The sequence below is a fragment of the Vigna unguiculata genome, chromosome 2 (genome assembly GCF_037176805.1).
Source record: "Vigna unguiculata cultivar grain cowpea cultivar isolate G323 ecotype 2 chromosome 2, ASM3717680v1, whole genome shotgun sequence".
NCBI classification, from domain to species: domain Eukaryota; kingdom Viridiplantae; phylum Streptophyta; class Magnoliopsida; order Fabales; family Fabaceae; genus Vigna; species Vigna unguiculata.
In genome coordinates this window covers 31,316,868-31,330,148 of record NC_140793.1, presented here as the reverse complement: position 1 = coordinate 31,330,148, position 13,281 = coordinate 31,316,868, and the positions used below count along the sequence as shown (strand labels likewise).

Here is a 13,281-nt window from a genome sequence, read left to right as displayed (position 1 = left end):
AATAAATTAAACGTTTCATAACTAAATGGAGATAGGTGTTGGGATGAGAATGCAAGGAACACTTATATACTCATCTCATCCTGTACTTAATTTAAAAAATCAAGTATTATTCATTCTAGTATTCAACCAATGCACATATTCTCTGTCCGAAAGAGATTAGAAGAATATGTGCAAAATATAATTCATTGTCAAAACTAAAATCACTTAACAAATTTGTATAAACTCAACCTATAGTCATCCCAATTTTTAGGTCTAGTCATGTTTAGGTTGATAATAATTATTGTCATATATAATAATTTTACATATAAATTATAATATATATATATATATATATTAATAAAATAGTTTTTTGTAATACTTTTATTTGATATTAAAAATTTATTAAACAAATTAATCCATAAGCCTACAAGTAGGGTTTGGATCAACCTAAACTCATATAGTTCATGAGATAAAATTGTTTTTCCAATTTAGGTTACCTTTTTTTGTTTGACATAAGATTTGGTAGACATTTTAGGTCAGTCTATCGGACCCAGTATAATCTATTGACAGCGTAGACATTTCTTCCTGCAACCCATAAAATCTAATAAATGTAATGATGTTATCTTTCCTCGTGCGTAGCCTGGATCACCTCCCTCCCTTCATGGAATAGATGCTTGTCCCTTCCTTCCTGCACTGGTCCACAAGAAAAAGGAGAAATGTTTTTGTGACCTGAATGACTTCTTTTAGAACCCCAACCTGCACCCTGCATAGCCACGTCTCTCTGCACTTACTTCCATCTTCAATAATTGCACAACTTACAAAGACGAATGAAGGATGATGAAGTGTGAAGAATTCTTAGGGGGTGGCATGGATGGAAACTATTACAAACTGTTTGAAAAACATTTCAAAACTTTGTAATAATAGGAATGGAAAATGAAGAAGCAGCACATAACGAAATGAAGAATGATAAAAGCACGATGTCATATAATTTGAGACATATGTTTTATCAGTTGAATTTAGAATTTAATAACAACCCGAGCGTTGAGCGTTATTCAAGGAACATTAAACAATATTTTAGTAAGAAATATAAAAATTGAAAAAATAAATTATATTCTTGTTTTTAATAAATGTTTTGTATATTTTTGTGTGTGTTCCTTTATATAATTTATTTTTACTTTTTGATAATTTATTATTCTTAATTTGTCACCTTTTCAATTTTGTGACAAACTAGTAAAGTGAGAGATGTGACATCTTAAGAAATAAGTAATTTTTGTTGTAAGAGACATAAAAAAAGGTAACATGAACTTTTTACTTTTGGTCTTAAGTTATAAGTGATGTAAGATTACTTTGTGTTCTAGAACACTTTCGGTTGAGGTCTGACTGAAGTAAGGATTTCACTTAAGTTATAAAGTGAAGTAAGGATTTCATTTACATCCCTATATATACTTGTTTATTTTTTAAATTATTTTAATTAAGCTTGCATGTTAATTTATTGATAATAATTGATGAGTTTGATATGCTATGTTTGGTTGTATGAATGTTGACAGTGTAGTAATTTTTAAGGAGAAAATATTATACTGATCTTGAGTTAGATGTAATGAATGTTGATTCTTTAAAGAGATTATTATGATTTTTAGTATCCTATACTCTTATAAAGAAAAGATATCTAGGTGTGAGAATTGATAGAAATTCTTATAACAAAATTGGTATGAAAGAGTAACATTATAACGAGTTACAGTTAATTCACCTGATCATGGTGTTAAGGATAAAGGTCCCGATTTGGGTGAGTGGTACCCTAGTAGGATTGCCAAAAATATAATCGTGTTCAAAATACATGTGCACAATTTCTCAATCTACTAATTAGATATATGTGTCTTTCGTAAGAAGAGTCCAATGTCAAGAATATGTATTGGTCCAATGTGAAAAATGTTTTGTAGACATTAACGAAAAGATTTGATATTTGAGGATTTTTTTAATAGAATGAATTATATTAAAATATGATAGATTTTGATTGTTATAATTACATTAGCTTATCTTATTTTGTTTTTTGTCTGTGATTTGTCCACATATTATGATTATATGTTATAGATCAACAGATGATATTAATTACACCAAAATATATATATATATATATATATATATATATATATATATGATTTTCATATACTCTCTTTCTTGTAAATATTTCGTTTTGAACATCACTTGTAAATAAATATTTTATTTTTAGCCACTTTGGGAGTTTCAAATACTATGTATATATGTTAATTTATTCTGCTTAATATCTAAATAGTGATACTTATCAGTAGTATTGTCGGTACGGTGATACAATAACATTAAGTTTTAAAATAATGTCAGTATTTCAGAAATTATAATCTTTACTTCTTCTTAAATATTTTGATTTCTGTGATTTCTGATTATACTCGAATTCTCTAACTTTTGTTAAATTTGGTTTACTATATATAGCGTTAAGTTTAGTATTCAGGAACAATGATGAGAATAAAAAAGGTTGATTGGTACAACGGGATTTTGTGAAAACCATTGGAATGAGGAGGAAGTGCAAGTGGCATGGATGCCACTATACTACCATATTGAATCAGCAATGAAAAATTTTGGCAAGTGAATTAATAAATGTTCAGGTGGGTTTCTGTAAACTCCTTGAACCCCACCTCCACACTTGTGCAAGAGTTGACTCGTACATTCCTTTCACGGCTGCGAACTATAACTTAATTTGGCATGCATGACGTGATAAAATGTAAAGTCTAAACCTAATTATGTGTGCAATAATTGTAGTTAAGAAGAGTGTAATGTTGATAGTGTGATGTTGATGGATGGTGATTGCAGAATGATGTTGCTGGTACTAGAGTTGTACTAGGACTCCACCAATTGATGAGATAGTAACAGGGGGTGGTGCAGCACGAGGTAGTGTCAATGGCATGGGACCAAATGCACCGAAAAACCCACATGGAGAACAAACCCACCACAACACAACCCTTGCATTCTCACATAAATTTCTCTTTTCCAAAATCAATTCAGGTACCTTTCTCCTCTCATAACAGATGTGACATAACAGCTAACAGCTAACAGCTAACAGCTAACACAATAATGCATTATCCCATTTTCTTCAAGCCCACCATCTTCGTCTCTTCTCTTCACTTTCGTTTATGTTAATTACATATCTATCATTCTGGGAAACAGTATTTGAGTCTCATTTAAGATAAGTATTATTTGAAAGCCACTTAATTTTATTCATTCTACTCCTTCTGTGATGGATACAGCACTTTAATCTCAATATTTTACCCTATAGGTTAACATAACCAAGCACAGTAAACTAGTTATACGTCTCTCTCCATTTTCTTGATCAAGTGCTAATGGCTTGCACGCTAATTGGGAGCTTCTTCTTCATCTTCACAGTTGGAAAGTATATGATTTCATCCCTCTCAGCCACCCACCTGCATGGTAATTTAAACCAATAATTTACTCATCAATAACTCACTAAAATAATCGATTATCAATTAAACAATTTATACATATGTCATATTTTTCTGACCTGTAAGTAGTAACAAGATGGTGAAGGAAAATAGAGAGTTCGAGCCTCGAGAGTTCTAATCCAGGACATAGTCTATTTCCACCGCCAAATGGGGCAAAGCTGTTGCAACCAGCCACAGCTCCAATTTTCTGCAACCAAATTGAGCATTAGAAAAAGTGATGTAATTATGAACTAAATATTCCTTAATAAACATGGTGAGATATGGCTTTAGAACTTAGAAGTTCACCTCCCATCTGCATGGATCGAATTTAAAAGGGTTTTCATAGTTCTTCTCGTCCATGTGAACCGAGGTAAGAGATGCCATGACACACCAGTGCTTCGGAATCAGGTACCCTGGATATGCAGAATGACGAAACTGCATGCATTAGAATTTAATTTCTCTATATACAATACTATTTTCCTCTTGTAAATAACCCACCTTTAATTTCTATGTCATTGACCGATTTCCTCCAAATGCCATTGACGATATTGGCCATTCTGAGAGTTTCACTGATAACCTTTAAGAAAGGAAATGAAAGACAAAACAATGAACGAAAATGTCATATACTAGGAAAAATTATTATGTGTTATTATCATCTGATTTTTGCATGTGGTAGCTAAACGTTAGAGACTCACATTCTGAGTAAATGGCAGTGACATGTAATCAGTCCATGCATAATCTTCTGAGCAATTAGTCTTTAGCCTCTTCAGTTCCATGTTCTCCTCCTGTTAAAATCAGCTTAACCAAAATATAAAACTTCCTTTCGAACATTAGCCAATAACTTCAGAATTCACTGTTGAAACCTCGTGAAATATGAAAATATTTTAATTTCGAGTTCAAATTTTCTACTTAACTTTTATATTATTGTTTTCTGCTGCACATTAATATTAACACTTTAAAAATAAATTTAATATATTTTAAAATATCAAAATCAATATCCATCAATATATTTTAAATATACAACATAAAAACAATAAAATAAATTCAGTACAAAATCCAAATTCAAAAAATACCGGCTTATGAACTCACAAAGAAAGGTATAAAAACTTAAGGGAAATATAAGTTGACAAAAAGAAAGATAAAAAAAATGAATGAAGTACAAGTACTATAGTTTATGTGGCATTTGCCAACGCTGGGGCATGAGTACTCAACAGGGATCACACATGTCGTCATAAAAGTCAAGAGAGAATACGTATTAATGAATTTAATTAAAATGGATGAACAGTGTAAATTTTGTATAGCATCATTGAATGCATGATATGATTGTTGACTTCAGAATAATTACTTTAGAAACTATATTTCATATTTCATTTAAGAAACTAAGTACAATGTATCAATCACTTTTAAGTTTTTTCGTTAAGAAAAGCTGCTGCAGCAGCAGCAGTTTCTGTGTTAATGTGACAGAAGTAGATGGGTCCTTTGGCGGCAGAAATTCAATTCGTGGACCTATTTTTTCAGCCGTTGAGTTAAAATCACATCAACAACACATCGTACGGCCAGGAACCACTCTCACACACGACGTGAGGCCCACACTCCCTCGTGTGAGTTTTTAGAGTGCTGATTCGGAAAGCGACTCCTTAGACAAGTCAAAAACCGTTCTAGGGCATAACGCTATTTTCTCTCCAACCCTCACAAAACCAAAAAAAAAAAAAAAAAAAAACTCAATGTAACATACTATCTGGATGAAATTTAACAAATTGTTTTACCTTTGTGGAATTTATTTTTTGGTTTAACCAGTTGGTAAGAAAATCCTGGTCCACACCAATCTTCAGTCGCAACTACCAACTGTTTCCGTTTTATTCATTTTATCATAGTACCGCAGCTTTGTCTTACTACAACATCATAGTAAAATTTTATTTACGTAGCATGTTATTGATTTTGAACGAACCTGAAGTTTAGATAGAGCGAGAGGAGAGTCACTGAGGAACTTGAGGGCCATGGTCATAGCTGTAGGAAGCGTTTCTTCCCCCGGTATCATCATCTCTATGATGTTTTGACTAATCATTTCTGGACTCAAGCGTGCACTTGAGCTGGAATCACCCTTATCTCGTAATAGTGCGTCCAATACATCATTCACTGCATCACCTTCGTCATCTGCATCATTATCTATCATTACCTTCTTCCTCTCCTCTACTATCTTCCTCACCATCTTCACCATCCTATCTTTCGACTGCACAGTTCACACACATGACTACATAATAACAAAACTATAACTTTATTATAATTTTTTTATTATATACATTACAGATAAGACGTATTTCCTTTAAATATTACAACGTTATGATAGTTTAAAAACGCGGTATAAAAAGCTTTTGAGCCGTCATGTATATATATTATTTATTCTATAAACATAGAACAATAACAGAAATAATATAGTTAGGCAAAGTTTATGGGACCTTCAAGGATTTATATAGTCTTGTTCCGGGAAATTTGAGGGGTAAGCAAATCAAGCCTTTGATGAATTCTGCAAACTCTCTATACAGGAAGTCCAATTCTTCACCAGGACCAACGCTCATCAGAACTTTGACCAAAACAGGAAATGTAATCTGGCATACACGCACAAAAGAAAAGGTTCAGGTTAGAGAAAGTGTTAAGGGGTTAGGGAAAGAAAGAAGAGCTAGAGCAAATAATGAAAAAGAAGAAACCTTTTTGACTTGATCTTGAACGTATATTGGTTGGTGGGAAGTCCAAGATGCCAAGCATTGTTTGACAGTGTGTTCAATGTCTCTGGTGATTCGAGCTTTTAGTTGTGGGGATCGGAGGAACCCTGCAATGAGTGTGTGCACTTTCTTATGCATGGTCCCGTTCATTTTGAGTATGGATTGTTCTCCCATCAATTCTCTAATTGATTTTGGATAAGCAGGGACGAAGTTGGCTTGGTGGTTCTGCAGAACCACCTTGTTCACGTCCGGGTCAGTCGATATTATGACATTGCTCCCCAAAATGCATGTCTTGAACACATTCCCGTACCTACACACACAATAGAAATTGAGCATATAACACAAACACCTTGTTGCTTTTTTTCTGAGTTTTATAGCAGTATTTATTAAGGGAAGGCTAAGAATGTGTATGTATAGTTGGTGCTCATAGATACAGTGGGAGGCAAGGATCAAAATATATCACATTCCCTTCCACACGGTTCAAGAGGCAATCTACTATATAGCTATTGTAGTTACTGCAGAAACAGGCTTTTTCTGCTCTTTTCTTCTTCCAAAATGTGTGCCCTTCTCTCTTAAGAACGAGACTATGTGAGGGCAAGCAGGACCACAATATGGTGCACATTTATTATTAGATCACGGGGGTGCATTGATAACACTAATCCAGTTGAATTTTTACAAGGTAGCATAAACATGGAGCACTATCTTCAATTTCCTTCTTCTAAAAGTCAAACTTTCTCCAGTGACTTGAAGCAGTTAAATTTACATAAAAAAACATCAGTGTGTGTATCCTCTCCATTATTAGCGATAATTTCTATAGTACGAGAAAGACACACACAAAATGACTAAAAAACGTGTCAAAATTTGAACGCAGTGTGTTTTTCTCTTCCTGGAAACTTGTTATACTAGAGAAAATATACAAACACGACAAAGATATTATCTTTTTTACTGACACATTTTCTGATTTTAAAGGAAACCAAATCCTATTTCGTTCCTTAATTAGTTTCGTGATTTTTCCAAAGAAAATAGTGGTCTCAATATACACTGTTTTCCATCCTCTCTTATTCCTTCGCCTCTGGGTCGTAACGAACAAAGCTAAATATAGATACATTTATCAGTAAAAACTCAAAGCTTAGTCCAGGTATCGCTAGTTTGTTCATTTACAACAGGGTGCCAATGAAAAACATCACAAGTTATCTTTTTAAAACTCAAAACTGCAAACTAAATCAAATTTAAAAAGGAGATACAGTTGCTCAAAACTTAACTATATATTCATACATAAATGGATGTTTTGATAACCGAATTTACTAAGACAAAAAAAAATAAAATTTATCAAAAGCCTTAATATGACTAAATATTTTTATATTATTTAAAAAATAATAATTTAACACTTGACATTTATCTATTATATTATTAAGATGAAAGTATTTATTTTCTGTAACAAAAAGGTTGTTCAATTTAAAAAGAAACTGAAAAATGAGGAATAAAAATCGTAAAAAAGAGAAAGATCATTTGCCCTCCTAAAAAAACGCTAATTTTTGGGAGTATATTTGTTTTTTAAAATGAGAAAAACACCTCCCCAAAATCTCGCACTTATTTATATTTTTTTAAAGCAAATATTTTGAAAATATTCTCAAAACCAAATAGATTCGAATATCGAATGAGAAATTGAGAGAAAATAGTAAGAAATTATTTGATACCTTTTAAAACAAAAGGCCAAAAAAGTAAACATTTTATGGTCGCTGTATATCCATATGGATTAGGGGAGAAAATTGTGTGAATCAACTTAAATCGAAAATGTTAATTAAGGCAAAGAATACTCCATCAGCGAACATCAACTTGAACTATAATAGTTCTTAACTAACATGTGGGCCAGGAGGACAAAATTGTCACAAACAAACACATGCGAACATCGTAAAGGACCTTAGACATCTTAAAAAATTGGGCCTTCACAAGGAATAGACTACTAGAGAGGAAGATGATATGGTTCCGGTGGATACCATGATTAATTTTCTTGGTTACTTGGTGTGGGGGTGTGTGTGTGTGTACAGAATAACAAACATCGGAAAGAACATTGAGTTTCGAAAATTGAGAAATGAATGAGGATGCATGTTAGATAGACATGCACGGAAGAAGAAAAAAGCATTGGAATTTTGAGAGCATATTAGATAGACATGCATGTCAGTGGTGTCGTGGAGAATGAAAAGGATGGAAATGGAAAAAATGAAAAGGTGGAGATAGAAGCTTACAAAGACTTGCGTTTTTCGAAGAAGGTGAGAGGGGTTGAAGAGTAACCAGAAGCTATGAAATCAAGGGTCTCTCCGAGTAAAGGCCAACCAGAGTTTCCTTTTGGGACTTTGCCTTTTCCCACCGTCTTCTCATCATTCTTGCCATATAGTAGAATCCACCAACTCATCAACAACATGCCAATCACAACACACACCTCTATCATCCATTCCATGATCCCAAAAACCACCCTTCACCACTGATTCAGCTAGAGATGTTTTATTGCAGTTGGTGAAAAAGAGGGAGAAAGAAAGGTAAAAATGTTAGAGTCAAGGAGAAACTTGTTTTGTGAAGAGAGAGAGAGAGATTGAGAAGGGAAGAGAAGAGAAGAAAAGAAAGAGAGAAGGATAGTGAAAAGTGAAAATTTAGGGCTCAAAAACAATCATTTATTGAGATGGCCATACTGGGTTCACCTAATGCACCACGCTGGTTTATTCTGTCTTCCCTCAATTCAGACGGATATTACTCTCATGCCATTACTTCTCTCTCTCTCTCTCTCTCCTCTCATCACTCACTTCCTAATTATTGTTTCTTTCATGAAAACATTAATTATTGTTCAATACTTAAAACAATTTATTTATTTTTGTCCTGTTAACCGATGTGATAAGGCAATAATTAAGGATAGTTAATGGAGATTGAATTTTACAAAAAATTATAATAAATTGTGATATTAATCGAGATATGAACTAATGATCATTAATACAATTTTATTTGATCAGTCTTGTTAATGGATATTCTAATAACACTGATTAAAAAAAATTAATATATATTGAATCTTACAAAATTATATAATTAAGTGTGATATTAAATAAAATATGACCTAATAACTATTAATGCAATTTTATTTTATGGAGAATGCTAAAATTAATTTGCATTGGTTTCTTCAATTTTACATTGAAAGTTGAAATAATTAAATACATTAATTAAGATATTATAAATGCATATAACAAATTTTATAAAGATAAAAATACCCTTTTAAATTTGTAAACAATAACATACAAAAGAATGACTTTGAAAATTTTAAGTCTCTACTAAAAAGAAAAAAAATATCTCTGGTGGCACTTCAAGAGTCACTCAAGGTGAAAGTTTCAAATATGAAGACGGTAAACCTTTAAAAGGTATGTCTTTAAGTTTTACAAAAAAATTAATACTTTATTTTTTTTTATAAATCTTTTAAATGTTTAACACTAATTTTTTATTTTTTTTGCTGGTTGTTATGTTAATTCAAACTTCTTTATGTTTAATTATATTTAATTTTTAAAATATTAAAATATAGTTATTTTATTATTTAATTATATTTTAACTTTTATCTATAAACATTAAATTAAATATGAAACTCGCATGTACAATAATTATGAATAGTTTTGTCTTTTGAATAAAATAAAATTACATTAATGGCGATGAACATTAAATGAAATATGAAACCCACATGTACAATACTTATGAATAGTTTTATCTTTTAAATAAAATAAAATTACATTAATAGTGATTATGTCATATTTAATTTAATATTACACTTACCTATGTATTTTTTTATAGAATTCAACCCATATCCTTATTTTATTTAAAGAACAAAAATACTCATAAGTATTTTGCATGTAGGTTTAATAGTTTATTTAATGCTCACCAATAAAAGTTAAAAAAATAATTAAATAATAAAATAACTATATTTTAATGTTGTTAAAATTAAATATAATTAAACATAAGAAAATTTAAATTAACAAAAAAACTAGCAAAAAAAATAGTGTTAAACATAAAAAATAAAAACAGTTAACTAAAGTATCAATTTGAGTAAAGACCTTGCAAATTTCAAAGTTATTGTTTTGTATTAGAAAATTATTGTCTACAAATTTAAAAGGATATTTTTGTCTTTATAAAATTTTTATATGCATTTATACTATTTTAATTAATGTACTTAATTATTTCAGTTTTCAATGTAAAAGTGATGAAACCAATGAGCATTGAGTATTTCTTAACCAGTGACACTAGTTAGCATTCTCCTTATTTAATTTAAAGGACAAAACAATCATAAGTGTTGTATGATGTGTTTAATATTTTATTTAATGTTCATCAATCAAAGTTAAAAAGTAATTAAATAATAAAATAGCTATATTTTAATGTTGTTAAAAATTAAAATATAATTAAACATAACAAAATTTAAATCTATAAAAATAACCAATAAAAAAAGTGTTAAACATCTAAAAAATTTACAAAAAAAAAAAAAATGAAAGTATCAATGTGAAACTTCGTTTAGTTTCGTATCTTTAACTTCTAATAATCTTCTGCAACATCCATCTTAACTTAATAATAAAATCTCTTGTATTAAAAAAAGTAAACAATATTTCAATGAAACTATTAATTATAAATACATAAAACTAGCAATTATGTTAGAGATTAATTTTTTTTTGCTTTTTAACAAATACCTTACGAATTCAAAATACTTATTTTATATCATGAAGTTAGAAATTTCAAATTTCAAAATTCAAAGATTATTTTTGTTTTTAAAATATCTTTTATATGCATTTAAATTATTTTAATTAATAGAGTTAATTATTCTAACTTTTAATATAAAAATAATAGAATTAATGCATATTAATTATTCCTGAACATAATTGCTCCTGGAGGCTCTGATTAACATTCTCCATATTTATTTTAACTAATGTATAAAAAACAATGATATTTTCACACATAAATTTCTTCCAGAAGATATGTCTAATAGAAGATATGTCTAAAGACACTATTTTAGGTCACTGAAATTAGAAAACATTAAATTATAGATAACTATAATACTAAATGAATTATGATTTTAATATACTTTAGTATATTTTTATTCTGTTTAAAAGACAAAAATATCTATAAATACTATATATGAAAATGATAATTCATTTAATGCAAAAAAAAGTTAAAAAATAATTAAATATAAAATATTTATATTTTAATGTTACTAAAAGTTAAAAAATAATTAAACATAAAAAAATTAATTAAGAGAAAATAAAACATTGTTTACTTTTTTAATACAAACAATGTTATATTAAATTTTTTTATCTTCTTTATTAAAAGCAAAGAATATTTAATTATTTGTTAATTTAAGTTTTTTTTATATTTAATTATATTTTAATTTTTAACAATATTAAAAATATTCTTTTTTTATGTAATAAATAAATTGTCAATCAATTACTATTGTACAATACTTAATTTTATTTTTCAAATAAAATAAAATTATATTAATAATTATTAAGAATAAAATTTATTTAATATTATAATTAACTATAAAATTTTACAAAATTCAATATTCATACATCTTAAACGGTGTTTTATATACGATTCTTTAACTAATGTATAAAAAATAATACATTTCAATACATAAACTTTTTATATCTATTTAATGCTATCATTCACTACTCTCTCTCTTTTTATAAATATAAAAAAATTACTTTTCTTATAATATTTTATTCCTAGACGAGTTATCAAATATTTGGCCAACGATGTTAAATAATCCTTTTTCACGTATTAAATCTATACAAGGAGTGAAAGTGTAGATAATTGAAAAAGAAATAAAAGATACAGTTAAAAAGCCGTAAGTTTTACAAGATTTAACGTTTTTGTTAATTTTTTTAATCGTTCTTCGTAATTATTTTTAGTTTAATCGTTTTTTTAATTATTTTCAAAATTATTTAATATAGGTTTTTTTATTTTATTTTAATGTGGTTTTGTACTTTTATTAAAAAAATTAATTTAATTATTGTCATTAAATTGCTTTAACACTGTATCGAATATGAAAAATAATGTGATATTGTAATATTTAATATAGTTACCATGTGTTATTTACACTGTAATGCTGTAAATATTTATATTGCAATTTTTTTATTTAAATATTGTTAACAACAATTTAAAATACTGTTTTTTTTCCTTTTAAAAAAAGTAAAACACCAAAAGAAAATAACATTCAATAATTCGGACAGAAATTAAAATAAAAAATTATTAAAACTCTTTTATTTTGTTTCATGCAGTATTATTGTGAGGAATGGGTGTAGGCTAATAGGAATTGGGTACTGAACTTTTGTCTATTTAACTTTTATTACAAAACTATTTGTATTTAATGAATTAACTGATTTTTTTATTACATAATGATCTTTTTATTTCTCTTTTCAACTTTAATTTTTTCACGATTTTTAATAAAATTTTTAATGTTATTTACTGTGAACTCTTATGAAACGATGTGAACAAATCGACTATAAACACTTGTGTGGAATCATGAGAGATTCACTTATCGGGGAACGCAAGAAATATGAAGAAATAAGAGCAAGTGTTTTTACCACATCCAATAATTTTACATTATTCAGGAGTTAAGGCTTAAGGTACTTAGATACTTCTTTCCTTCATCCTCCAAGACATTTTAAAGACAACAACCTGACAAAACATAAACTTCAAAGCAAAGAATACCTCATATACATGGTAATTGACCCTTATGATGTCACTCAAAGGACTTGGAATCAGAACATTACTCACCGTGAGATCGATAACATGGTTTTAAGACGAACCCTTAGTTTCTTAAACCCTCCATTGGGGATAATTTATCATTCCCCTTAGACATCGACTAAGAAACTTATGTTCCTACCACACCCAATAGTTTCATATTACTCAAGAATCATTAAATATTTTTTCCTCCTTCCACCCTCCAAGACGTCTTTTAAAATATAAACTGTGACGGAATGTAATTGACCCTTACGATGTCATTCAACGAAATTAAGATCAGAACAATAAGTATATAGAAATGAGTATGAGAATTAAACAAATGTTTCCTCTGGGAATGTGTCATATTTATAGGCAGG

General features: G+C 29.0%; 1 protein-coding gene across 1 annotated transcript; it reads right to left on the bottom strand.

Moving 5' to 3' along the window:
- Positions 1-3,200: 3,200 nt before the first annotated feature.
- ROT3 (Cytochrome P450 superfamily protein) lies at positions 3,201-8,915 on the bottom strand. Its single transcript, XM_028059032.2, has 9 exons — positions 8,413-8,915; positions 6,152-6,476; positions 5,903-6,052; positions 5,395-5,676; positions 4,142-4,231; positions 3,945-4,023; positions 3,753-3,859; positions 3,527-3,654; positions 3,201-3,428 (listed from the first exon to the last, which is right to left on the bottom strand). Exons 1-9 carry the CDS (start codon positions 8,622-8,624, stop codon positions 3,338-3,340), a joined length of 1,464 nt encoding a protein of 487 aa, XP_027914833.1. The 5' UTR covers positions 8,625-8,915; the 3' UTR covers positions 3,201-3,337.
- Positions 8,916-13,281: the final 4,366 nt, after the last annotated feature.